The following is a 13,252-nucleotide window of genomic DNA, read 5'->3' as shown; positions in this document are numbered from 1 at the left end:
ACACAATGTTCTGATTATCATGATGTGCAGTAGATTAACCGATAGAAGAATAACCGATGCAAAAAGAGAAAATGTGTTTTTTCTTGCCAGTCTTACCCTCATACTCTCCTTTTATGTTCTTGTGTTAAAATGTAGTTTAAACAACTCGGAGGGATGTCTGTCACACATTTCCAACCCATGACGAGGGATATAATTCTTATTAAATGGACGAAATATACATTCCTGGAGCCCGACCCAGATTAGACTTTTATTTTGAAGTCCTGGCTGGTTTGTATTGGAGCTCACGAGCCGCTAGTCACGTGCCAATTTTGATGAGCCTTGCAGTGACGTTTCAGCCTAACGACTAATCAGATCATGGACACAGACCTAGCTGCTTTATTGCTTCCGTGTTGCCTCTTCAGTCTCTGAGAAGTTGTTGTTCTGGTCTGAGGACTCTACCGCCATGTCAGCAGCCACACAGGCAAGATCACTGGCTTTTATTCATTGTTCTGTTAAACACTTTACCGCCATGTCAGCGGCCACACAGGCAAGATCACTGGCTTTTATTCATTTCCAGTGTGGTATGTTGTTAAAAGCCACAGGCGAGACCAGCTGTCGGTTATTAGCTAGCTGTAGTTAGTAGCTAACAGTTATCCTGTGGTTTCTGATAAGTGTGTTTTATTTTGGTGAAAAAACTAAATGTCTGTTTTCTAGCTTTTCCTAATGTATAATTGTAGCCACACATAGCACCACTGTATTGAACTGTACCAGCAGAATGTGGATCTAAACGGGCTGTTCTGATGTTGTTCCGTGTTAACTGTTAACTGGAACTCGGTATTATCTCGAGTGTATGTGTTGTTGTCTTTGGTGTTTTAATGTGTTGTCTTTGGTGTTTTAATGTGTTGTCTTTGGTGTTTTAATGTGTTGTTGTCTTTGGTGTTTTAATGTGTTGTCTTTGGTGTTTTAATGTGTTGTTGTCTTTGGTGTTTTAATGTGTTGTTGTCTTTGGTGTTTTAATGTGTTGTCTTTGGTGTTTTAATGTGTTGTCTTTGGTGTTTTAATGTGTTGTTGTCTTTGGTGTTTTAATGTGTTGTCTTTGGTGTTTTAATGTGTTGTTGTCTTTGGTGTTTTAATGTGTTGTTGTCTTTGGTGTTTTAATGTGTTGTTGTCTTTGGTGTTTTAATGTGTTGTCTTTGGTGTTTTAATGTGTTGTTGTCTCTGATGTTTTAATGTGTTGTCTTTGGTGTTTTAATGTGTTGTTGTCTTTGGTGTTTTAATGTGTTGTTGTCGCTGGTGTTTTAATGTGTTGTTGTCGCTGGTGTTTTAATGTGTTGTTGTCTTTGGTGTTTTAATGTGTTGTTGTCTTTGGTGTATTAATGTGTTGTTGTCTTTGGTGTTTTAATGTGTTGTCTTTGGTGTTTTAATGTGTTGTTGTCTTTGGTGTTTTAATGTGTTGTTGTCTTTGGTGTTTTAATGTGTTGTTGTCTTTGGTGTTTTAATGTGTTGTTGTCTTTTGTGTTTTAATGTGTTGTTGTCTTTTGTGTTTTAATGTGTTGTTGTCTTTGGTGTTTTAATGTGTTGTTGTCTTTGGTGTTTTAATGTGTTGTTGTCTTTGGTGTTTTAATGTGTTGTTGTCTTTGGTGTTTTAATGTGTTGTTGTCTCTGATGTTTTAATGTGTTGTTGTCTCTGGTGTTTTAATGTGTTGTTGTCTCTGGTGTTTTAATGTGTTGTTGTCTGGTGTTTTAATGTGTTGTCTTTGGTGTTTTAATGTGTTGTTGTCTTTGGTGTATTAATGTGTTGTTGTCTTTGGTGTATTAATGTGTTGTTGTCTTTGGTGTTTTAATGTGTTGTCTTTGGTGTTTTAATGTGTTGTCTTTGGTGTTTTAATGTGTTGTCTTTGGTGTTTTAATGTGTTGTTGTCTTTGGTGTTTTAATGTGTTGTTGTCTTTGGTGTATTAATGTGTTGTTGTCTTTGGTGTTTTAATGTGTTGTCTTTGGTGTTTTAATGTGTTGTTGTCTCTGGTGTTTTAATGTGTTGTTGTCTTTGGTGTTTTAATGTGTTGTTGTCTCTGATGTTTTAATGTGTTGTTGTCTTTGGTGTTTTAATGTGTTGTTGTCTTTGGTGTTTTAATGTGTTGTTGTCTTTGGTGTTTTAATGTGTTGTTGTCTTTGGTGTTTTAATGTGTTGTTGTCTTTGGTGTTTTAATGTGTTGTTGTCTTTGGTGTTTTAATGTGTTGTTGTCTTTGGTGTTTTAATGTGTTGTTGTCTCTGATGTTTTAATGTGTTGTTGTCTCTGGTGTTTTAATGTGTTGTTGTCGCTGGTGTTTTAATGTGTTGTTGTCGCTGGTGTTTTAATGTGTTGTTGTCTTTGGTGTTTTAATGTGTTGTTGTCTTTGGTGTTTTAATGTGTTGTCTTTGGTGTTTTAATGTGTTGTTGTCTTTTGTGTTTTAATGTGTTGTTGTCTTTGGTGTTTTAATGTGTTGTTGTCTTTGGTGTTTTAATGTGTTGTTGTCTTTGGTGTTTTAATGTGTTGTTGTCTCTGATGTTTTAATGTGTTGTTGTCTCTGGTGTTTTAATGTGTTGTTGTCTTTGGTGTTTTAATGTGTTGTTGTCTTTGGTGTTTTAATGTGTTGTTGTCTTTGGTGTATTAATGTGTTGTTGTCTTTGGTGTATTAATGTGTTGTTGTCTTTGGTGTATTAATGTGTTGTTGTCTTTGGTGTTTTAATGTGTTGTCTTTGGTGTTTTAATGTGTTGTTGTCTTTGGTGTTTTAATGTGTTGTTGTCTTTGGTGTTTTAATGTGTTGTCTTTGGTGTTTTAATGTGTTGTTGTCTCTGGTGTTTTAATGTGTTGTTGTCTCTGGTGTTTTAATGTGTTGTTGTCTTTGGTGTTTTAATGTGTTGTTGTCTTTGGTGTTTTAATGTGTTGTTGTCTTTGGTGTTTTAATGTGTTGTTGTCTTTGGTGTTTTAATGTGTTGTTGTCTTTGGTGTTTTAATGTGTTGTTGTCTTTGGTGTTTTAATGTGTTGTCTTTGGTGTTTTAATGTGTTGTCTTTGGTGTTTTAATGTGTTGTCTTTGGTGTTTTAATGTGTTGTCTTTGGTGTTTTAATGTGTTGTCTTTGGTGTTTTAATGTGTTGTTGTCTTTGGTGTTTTAATGTGTTGTTGTCTTTGGTGTTTTAATGTGTTGTTGTCTTTGGTGTTTTAATGTGTTGTTGTCTTTGGTGTTTTAATGTGTTGTTGTCTTTGGTGTTTTAATGTGTTGTCTGGTGTTTTAATGTGTTGTCTTTGGTGTTTTAATGTGTTGTCTTTGGTGTTTTAATGTGTTGTTGTCTTTGGTGTTTTAATGTGTTGTCTTTGGTGTTTTAATGTGTTGTCTTTGGTGTTTTAATGTGTTGTTGTCTCTGGTGTTTTAATGTGTTGTCTCTGGTGTTTTAATGTGTTGTCTTTGGTGTTTTAATGTGTTGTTGTCTTTGGTGTTTTAATGTGTTGTTGTCTTTGGTGTTTTAATGTGTTGTTGTCTTTGGTGTTTTAATGTGTTGTTGTCTTTGGTGTTTTAATGTGTTGTCTTTGGTGTTTTAATGTGTTGTCTTTGGTGTTTTAATGTGTTGTTGTCTTTGGTGTATTAATGTGTTGTTGTCTTTGGTGTATTAATGTGTTGTTGTCTTTGGTGTATTAATGTGTTGTTGTCTTTGGTGTATTAATGTGTTGTTGTCTTTGGTGTATTAATGTGTTGTTGTCTTTGGTGTTTTAATGTGTTGTCTTTGGTGTTTTAATGTGTTGTCTTTGGTGTTTTAATGTGTTGTCTTTGGTGTTTTAATGTGTTGTCTATGGTGTTTTAATGTGTTGTCTTTGGTGTTTTAATGTGTTGTTGTCTTTGGTGTTTTAATGTGTTGTTGTCGTTGGTGTTTTAATGTGTTGTCTTTGGTGTTTTAATGTGTTGTCTTTGGTGTTTTAATGTGTTGTTGTCTTTGGTGTTTTAATGTGTTGTTGTCGCTGGTGTTTTAATGTGTTGTTGTCGCTGGTGTTTTTATGTGTTGTCGTGGTGTTTTAATGTGTTGTCGCTGGTGTTTTAATGTGTTGTTGTCGCTGGTGTTTTAATGTGCTGGTGTCTTTGGTGTTTTAATGTGTTGTTGTCTTTGGTGTATTAATGTGTTGTTGTCTTTGGTGTTTTAATGTGTTGTTGTCTTTGGTGTATTAATGTGTTGTTGTCTTTGGTGTTTTTATGGCTGATTGAGTGTGTGACGAAGCTCTGAAAACTTCCCATCTGTGCCATATGGTTCGATATGTGGAGATATTTTTGCCACATTCTTTTGTATGCTCTCTTGGAAGCAGTGTGTAAACAGTGTTTGTAGGCTTGCTATGTAACTAGAAGAGAAGATGTAGAATATGGGTGTTATTTGTTAATATGCTGGATATTTACAGAGCCTTTTTCTCCAGCAGAATATGAGGACAGACGGAGTCCTTACGCGGGGCGCCTTTGGATTGACCACTCAAGGAAACTTCACTTCATTGTGCCCGAATGGGTCCAAATGGGTTTGGGAAGGGCTCGGGGAATGTGCCCAGGATGCGAGGGATATGGCCAGCATCTACCTAGGCCTCCTGTCCATCCTCTGCTTCATGGTGTCATCACTTCCGTAAGTGTTTGTGTTGGTGTCTGTGGCTCTCAGAGGAAGTGTTCTTTTATCTAAACATCATGTCTAATTCTGTCTGTTGTTTGTGATTGCAGACAGTACTACAGCTCATGTAAAACAGGGAATATGGACAGCGCCCTCTCTATTTGGTTTCTGCTGCTGTGGTTGGGAGGTGACACCTGCAATCTGGTGGGCTCCTTCTTGGCAGACCAGCTTCCTCTTCAGGTAACTTTTAGTGATATAATGATTTTCTCAGTGTAAGGGTGTTTCCCACGACAGATTAGGGCTGTAACTATCAGTTTGATTATCAATTAAGCTATAAATCAATGTTTTTGATAAATTCTTTAGTCTATAAAATGTCAAAAGCAATGATCATAAAAAAATTAAAATTCTTTTTCACTGAAAGAAACAAATATATATATTTTTTAATAATAATATGACCAATAAAGCAAACAAACTGTCAAATTTTATCAGTGACGTATATGATCAATTACAATGACTTTATTTGTGTATAGAAGAAAAAAATCATGACCTGTATACATGTGTCTTTCTCCTTGTCATCCAGACATATACAGCCGTTTATTACGTTATAGCTGACTTGGCGATGCTGACCATGTACTTGTACTACATGACGAGGAACAGAATAGCAGAAAGTGAGTGTTTTTTTTTCATAACTCAATTTTCCAAATGCACAATATAAGAACCAAGTTCTTGTTTTGAGCCTTATTTGAATCCTAGTGCCTCATTTGGTGTGCTACACACAGGACTTTCTTAACATATGGAACAGAAATAATCCCTGACATGTATTGTATCCCCAACTGTAAAACTGTAGCAATAGTCTACTACACGAACAAGTGTCTCATATCAGTACTGATGAATAATGATCCAACACTAGTCCAGACAGAGGAAGAAGGTAATCGCTGTACCCTGTCATGATGTCATCACATGCCTCATGTTGCTGTGGCGTTTGTTCCCTTACTGGTGACCTTTGACACAGACACCCTTGTCTGGAGGAATGTGCTTAGCTGTGCGTGCCGATACCCATACTACCATATTACTGTATTTAGTATGCCAAAAAAATGTTGTATGTCCCAATACATAATAGGTCAAATGCAGTGTGCCAAAAATACCAGGATGTCCTACTGCACCCAGTCGCATGCTTTTCTGGCAATTCTGACCCACAATCCTCTGCACAGTGCATATATGAGCAAGAGGGTCAAAGTTCAAGGTGCAATGTTATGATGAAGTAGTATGTCCCAATTGTATGCGTACTGCATGGAACTGTAAGTACTTTGGGCAGCTGCAGTATGTACTAAAAGTAAAAATAAAAAGTATGCGATTTTGAACGTAGCCAAAATGTCTTTCCCAGTGTCTATGTTGAACTCAGGTGTTGTCTCTTCCCCAGGCAGGAGGGTTTTGCATGCAGTGGGTGTAGCCTATGTCCTGGGCCTCACCACAAGCCTCGCCCACCTCCCCGGGTTAGGTGCCCAACAGGAAGTTATTCCTTCTGGGTTCAGAAGTCGCGCCTTGCTTGCAACCTCTGACCCTAGTACTATCAAGGTGAGTCATATTTGTTTGTTGGATTATAGACCTGAGGGTGGTGTTTGTAGTTGTGTCTGGCTTTTTTTTTTGCTGGTGTAATGTTGTTGTGTCTGGCTCTCTGTCGCTTCAGGCTTTTACCCCTAAAGAGATTATTGGTTTCTCCATCGGCTCAGTGTCGTCAGTTCTCTACCTCTGTTCCAGACTTCCCCAGATGTACACTAATGTGAGTATGACAAAGTTTAGATTCCTTATTGGCTGCATACTGAAGGTGGTAGACATTAACTGATACTTATACTTATGCTAATACTAATAACAAATGGATAATAATTAGGGCTGTCAGTCGATTAAAATAGTTAATCGCAAATTAATCACACATTTTTTATCTGTTCAAAATGTACCTTAAAGGGAGATTTGTCAAGTATTTAATCCTCTTATCAATGGGAGTGGGCAAATATACTGCTTTATACAAAAATATGTATATACTTATTATTGGAAATCAATCAACAACAAGAGAGAAATAAACAGTTGGTTTCAAAACTATATGGAATTATACAAGACTCTAAGAAGCACTCCACAAACTACATTAAACAAAAATGGGAGAGAGAGTCAGATTCACAAATAACAGAGGAGGACTGGACAGAGATATGTGAGACTCAGGCAACCACTACAAACTCAGGATCCTGGAGGGAGTTTGGATGGATGAATGTAGTGCGATTTTTCATCACTCCTAAATGAACAGCACTGCAAACAGGCACGCAGAGCGGGGGCCTCTTTTGTAGGCAATGTGGAACCCCTTGGGTTAATCATTTCCATATTTTTGGGGCATGCCCTAAAATACAACCATATCGGCAAGAGGGGGCAACTGAGATCCATTAAATAATGGGAATAAAGTTAAAGTACTCATTCATTACACTATACTTGAGAAAAATACCAGAGATTGTTTTACACAAAGATACATATTTCTCTTGGCAAGTAGTAAATTAGCTATAACTGGAAAGTGGTTGCAGACTGATCCTCCAACATTAGACCAATGGCGGGGTATTATAAATGAAATATATTGTATGGAAAGACTCGCATCTATTTTAAGGCTTAAATTGGAAAAAAGTATCGTACTGGGAAAAATGGATTGTGTATTTACACCATTGAGTAAAGTGTGACATTGTATATCAAGATGTATTTAAAAAAATGTTCTGTGAGCTGACATTGTAACACCCATGATGACTTGATGATGTTTTTTGTTCTCAAATAAAAAGAGTTTAAAAAATCAACAAAAAAACAACACAAACAAATGACAGATATTATCCAGAAACCCTCACAGGTACTGCATTTAGCATAAAACAATATGCTCACATCATAACATGGCAAACTGCAGCCCAACAGGCAACAACAGCTGTCAGTGTGTCAGTGTGCTGACTTGACTATGACTTGCCCCAAACTGCATGTGATTATCATAAAGTGGGCATGTCTGTAAAGGGGAGACTCGTGGGTACCCATAGAACCCATTTACATTCACTGATCTGGAGGTCAGAGGTCAAGGGACCCCTTTGAAAATGGCCATGACGGTTTTTCCTCACCAACATTTAGCACCCTTCCCTACAAGCTAGTATGACATGGTTGGTACCAATGGATTCCTTGGGTGTTCTAGTTTCATACGATACCAGTAACTTCACTCTAACGCATTAATGCAACTTGCAATTTTTCAGTTGTAGTGGGCTCAGTTTTAAAATTAAACAAATTAGTGACGTTAAAACGAATTTGTATTAGTGTGTTATTATCACGTTAACTTTGACAGCCCTAACTAATACTAATACTTATGATAATACTAATAACAAATAGATAATAATGATGATTAGATTAAGCATCCTCAATATTAGTTCAGCATCACTGTATATTGCACACTTTAAAATTATAATTGTTACAGTTTTTGTTTTCTAATTCCACTCATTTTCTCATTACACTAATGTTGGTAAAAGTACATCCAGTACAACACGTTCTAAACAATACAATTCAGATAGTTTGGTATCGAGGTGGAAAACACAGTCCTATATCGGGTCAGGTATCCACGGGTACCCAATGAGTATTGTGCAAAACGTGCATTAATTCAAATATTTCCATATTTAAACTGACAGATATTGTTGAAGATAAATCAGATGAGTAGGTGCCGCATGAAAAAAATACATAGTGGTTGTGTAAAAACTCTTCTATTCCTTATTTGTGTTTGTGTTCTTCCCATTTCCCCTCCCGTCCTCTCATTGCTCCCCAAAGTTCAAGAGGAAGTCGACAGAGGGAGTGTCTTACTTCTTGTTCGCGCTGGTCATCCTGGGAAACACCACATACGGACTGAGTGTCCTGCTGAAGAACCCTGATAAGGGACAGGGCGAGAGAAGCTACCTGATCCATCACCTGCCCTGGCTCGTCGGCAGCCTTGGCACCCTCTCCTTAGACCTCATTGTATCCTTTTAAAGACAAAAAAAACATGGCCGCCATTGCCTGGCCTCTGGGCTCTCCTCAATCCCACGTACATGCTACATTTTAGGAAGTGCTGAGCTGGAAGAGAGGACACTTCATATCAGATGGGTTTAGGTCTCATGACTGCACGTGTGGAGACACAATTTACAGTATCAAAGGTCTAAGCACTCACAGGGAAATGAGCTTGTCACCAGGCACCAGCAAAGAAACAAGCTGCACTAGTGCCCCCTGGAGGCCATGTGCCTCTTTGCACCCCACAAAAGTGGTGAACTGAAGTATGAACTTGCTTGCTGCTTTGTTTTCAATGAACACTAGATCAGGCCGAAAGCATGTGACCTGATGATGACTGGGTGTTGTAGTTGTTTTAAGGGCCAGCACTCAAAAGTATCAGGGGAAAGATGGCGTGATCAGTTTGGTTCTCTAAATATTGTTGTCATACCTTTTTAGCTCCTTGCCCAGCTCTGCAGTTTATTAAAAGCTGAATATCAGTCGGTCCTATCACATGGTACAGCCCCAAGCTTAGATTAACCTGTTGTGTCTCTAGATGAAGATAGATATCACTCAAATGTCTCTACGGTAAAGATGACGCCACAGCACAGAAGTCACAGCGCAAACCATTTCTTTAGGTACAGTGGTCATGAGCAGAGTACATACACGGCAGCCTTGTTAAATGCTCCGATACCCAGAGACCAACCAGTACTGCTGTGCTGGAATAATACCAAAGAGTATAGAAGCAAAGCGACCAAACTCTGGTGCTTTTTTGACAACATCCGCTAGATGGCGCTGTGGTAGCGCTGCTGCCATTTTGGACTGAAAACTTCAATGAGTCTATGACCATGAATGTATAAAGAGACGTCTGTAAATCAGAGGATCGTTTGAGGTAGATCAACTTCCCAGTACGAACACTTAAATAGCCCTCATTTAAATCATGATGTCCTGAAAGTTGTAAAATGAACTAACAGCTGAATCCAGAGTTATTTTCCCCGGCATACTGAACATGCATCAGACCCACGGGACCGCACCGCCCTGCACGCTCATATGACATATCTGGTTCTGCCAGCTTCCTGCTAGCTGTATGCGGCTGTAATAATGGATATATTGGCTGTAATAATGGATATATTGGCTGTAATTCATCACTTTTATTATCTTATAATTCACCCATCGGCTGTATGCTGTAGGCCTGTATCTAGCACTACTAGCTACTGGCCGATAGCCGGTTGTTTGGGAACAGAGACGTTAATACATCCACCACGGATGTATTAATGTCTCTGTTCCCAAACAACCGGCTATCGGCCAGTAGCTAGTAGTGCTAGTAGCATGACATCATTCATCATCCATGGTCTGTGGTCTGTTGGACCCTCTTCTTCATCAATGGTCTGTGGTCTATCGGACCCTCTTCTACAGCCATGGTCTGTGGTCTATTGGACCCTCTTCTACATCCATGGTCTGTGGTCTATTGGACCCTCTTCTACATCCATGGTCTGTGGTCTATTGGACCCTCTTCTTGAGATTGATCTCAAAATCTGTGTGCAACACAATTGCAATTAATTACATTTTAAATTTTTAATTAAGTAAAATTCAGTTGCCACACAGTGAACCTGGGACCTTGGTAAATCCTGGGAATCTGGAGCTTCAGGGCCCACGTTACCCTGTTGGTAATCCAACTTTGTACAGCAGGAGTCACTGTCTGGTATTTAGTAAAATATATTTTTTTAATACCATCAATTTGGGTCATTTTTATTAATTCATTATTCAATTTATTGTCAAATAGTATCTTCTGTTCATCATAGTTGTGTGTTTCTAGCTGCATTAAACAGACTCTTTCCCAGGATTTCTATAGTTTTCCTTAAGGCTGTGGTTCAGATCTCCATCCAGTTCATAATGTACCGTAAAGCTAAGGTGGAGGTGGACGTCAACCACGATGAGACAACGCCTCTGATCGTGAGCTAAACCAACAACCCATGATCGTACTGGTGGGACATGAACAGACACTCACTTCCAGCAAACCCCCAAAATCACATTTCCAACCAAATCAGGATGAAAGAAAATTGAACATTTTAGTTTGATTTTATAGGTTTATTTATTATGCTCTTTTTTAATGTTTAAATGTGTTTTTATCTGCTAAAGTACTGTGAGATTCTTCACTTGGGTTCAGCTGCAGTGATGTGATTTACACTGCTCTAAATGTTAGAGTTTTAAAGGGACGATCAAGGGTTTCAGGTGTTGGACATGGAAACTCCTCCTGTCAACCTGAACTCCTTTCCTGATTTCAGGTCACAACCTCAATTTGATGTCATGTAGATGTCAGAAACCTGCTGGCCGGGGTGACCAGGCCACACAGAGGTTTCTCTAAAATGATTCCCATGTTTTTTAAGTTGCCAAACCCTTTTGACAGATCTGACACTAACTACTGCATGAAGCCCAGTCTGATCTTGTCGTGGTGATGTGTCAGATCGGAAAATAAGAAATGTTTTGTAAAACATTTCAGAGTGCAAATTGTATTTAGTAAATTTTTAATTGATGTTTACACCAAGTGCTGTAATCACAAAAAAATGAGCCTTTATTTTTCTGTTCATTTTAGATATCTTTTTTAATTGTAGACATACTATTACTATTTTACTTTTTTTTTTTAAATACAGACACTTGACCAGTTTTGTTTGCACTGGGGATAAAAGTCACTTAACACAGATTTCACTACCAAGTTTAATTTACACATTTTCAGTTTTCCATTCTCACAGTTTTGCGCAACAAAAGTTGGTTTTGTACTTTGAGAAATGTTTAATATGTTCAGTGGGTCAGTGTGCTGTAAAGATTAAACAATGAAAAATACTTTTTCTCTGTTCTTTTTTATTCTGGGTAGTGTTGGTGGATTCTCCCCATAATTTACACAATGGTGTTAGTCTTTTCATGAATTATATTATTATATTTTATATATACAGACGTAGGCAAAATCGTTGGTACCCTTCCGTTAAAGAAAGAAAAACCAACAATGGTCACTGAAATAACTTGAAACTGACAAAAGTAATAATAAATAAAAATTCACTGAAAATTAACTAATGAAAATCAGATATTGTTTTTGAATTATGGTTCAGCAGAATCATTTAAAAAAACAAACTAATGAAACTGGCCTAGACAAAAATTATGGTACCCTTAACTTAATATTTTGTTGCACAACCTTTTGAGGCAATCACTGCAATCAAGTGATTTCTGTAACTCTCAATGAGACTTCTGCACCTGTCGACAGGTATGTTGGCCCACTCCTCGTGAGCAAACTGCTCCAGCTGTCTCAGGTTTGAAGGGTGCCTTCTCCAGACTGCATGTTTCAGCTCCTTCCACAGATGTTCAATAGGATTTAGATCAGGGCTCATAGAAGGCCACTTCAGAATAGTCCAATGTTTTGTTCTTAGCCATTCTTGGGTGTTTTTAGCTGTGTTTTGGGTCATTATCCTGTTTGAGGACCCATGACCTGCAACTGAGACCAAGCTTTCTGACACTGGGCAGCACATTTCGCTCCAGAATGCCTTGATAGTCTTGAGATTTCATTGCACCCTGCACAGATTCAAGACACCCTGTGCCAGATGCAACAAAGCAGCCCCATAACATAACCGAGCCTCCTCCATGTTTCACATTAGGTACAGTGTTCTTTTCTTTGGATGCTTCATTTTTGCGTCTGTGAACATAGAGCTGATGTGACTTGCCAAAAAGCTCCAGTTTTGTCTCATCTGTCCAAAGGACATTCTCCCAGAAGCTTTGTGGCTTGTCAATATGCATTTTGGAAAATTCCGGTCTCGCTTTTTTATGATTTGGTGTCCTCCTCGGTTGTCTTCCATTAAGTCCACTTTGGCTCAAACAGTGACGGATGGTGCGATCTGACACTGATGTACCTTGACCTTGGAGTTCACCTCTAATCTCTTTGGAAGTTGTTCTGGGCTCTTTGGTTACCATTCGTATTATCCGTCTCTTCAATATGTCATCAATTTTCCTCTTGCGGCCACGTCCAGGGAGGTTGGCTACAGTCCCATGGACCTTAAACTTCTGAATAATATGTGCAGCTGTAGTCACAGGAACATCAGGCTGCTTGGAGATGGTCTTATAGCCTTTACCTTTAACATGAAGGTCTATAATGTTCTTTCTGATCTCCTGAGACAACTCTCTCCTTAGCTTTCTGTGGTCCATGTTCAGTGTGGTACACACCATGATACCAAACAGCACAGTGACTACTTTTCACCCTTTAAATAGGCAGACTGACTGATTACAAGTTTGAAGATACCTGTGATGCTATTTACAGGACACACCTTAGTTTAACATTTTACATCTTTTCTAGAGGTACCATCATTTTTTGTCTAGGTCAGTTTCATTAGTTTGTTTTTTAAAATGATTCTGTTGAACCACAATTCAAAAACAATGTCTGATTTTCATTAGTTCATTTTCAGTAAATTTTTATTTATTATTACTTTTGTCAGTTTCAAGTTATTTCAGTGACCATTGTGGGTTTTTCTCTCTTTAACGGAAGGGTACCAACAACTTTGCCTACGTCTGTATATATATATATAATATATTATATATATATATTATATATATTATATAATATATATATATATTATATATATTATATATATATATATATA

At 37.9% G+C, this 13,252-nt stretch overlaps 1 protein-coding gene across 4 annotated transcripts; it reads left to right on the top strand.

The window, feature by feature from the left end:
• The first annotated feature begins 307 nt into the window (after positions 1 to 307).
• On the top strand, positions 308 to 11,453 carry slc66a1 (solute carrier family 66 member 1). 4 transcript variants are annotated; one of them, XM_074642772.1, is made up of 8 exons: positions 308 to 460; positions 4,423 to 4,616; positions 4,709 to 4,838; positions 5,179 to 5,266; positions 6,019 to 6,173; positions 6,286 to 6,378; positions 8,421 to 8,606; positions 10,488 to 11,453. In XM_074642772.1, exons 1-8 carry the CDS (start codon positions 443 to 445, stop codon positions 10,572 to 10,574), a joined length of 951 nt encoding a protein of 316 aa, XP_074498873.1. In that variant the 5' UTR covers positions 308 to 442; the 3' UTR covers positions 10,575 to 11,453. The 4 variants fall into 4 exon arrangements, with proteins under 4 accessions (XP_074498873.1, XP_074498872.1, XP_074498871.1 ...); XM_074642771.1 differs by having other exon boundaries at positions 318 to 460; positions 4,420 to 4,616; XM_074642770.1 differs by having other exon boundaries at positions 403 to 526.
• Positions 11,454 to 13,252: the final 1,799 nt, after the last annotated feature.

This window comes from Sebastes fasciatus, chromosome 8 (assembly GCF_043250625.1).
Source record: "Sebastes fasciatus isolate fSebFas1 chromosome 8, fSebFas1.pri, whole genome shotgun sequence".
Lineage (NCBI taxonomy): Eukaryota > Metazoa > Chordata > Actinopteri > Perciformes > Sebastidae > Sebastes > Sebastes fasciatus.
Note: the sequence above shows the minus strand (reverse complement) of the source record. Positions and strands in the feature narration are given on the sequence as shown.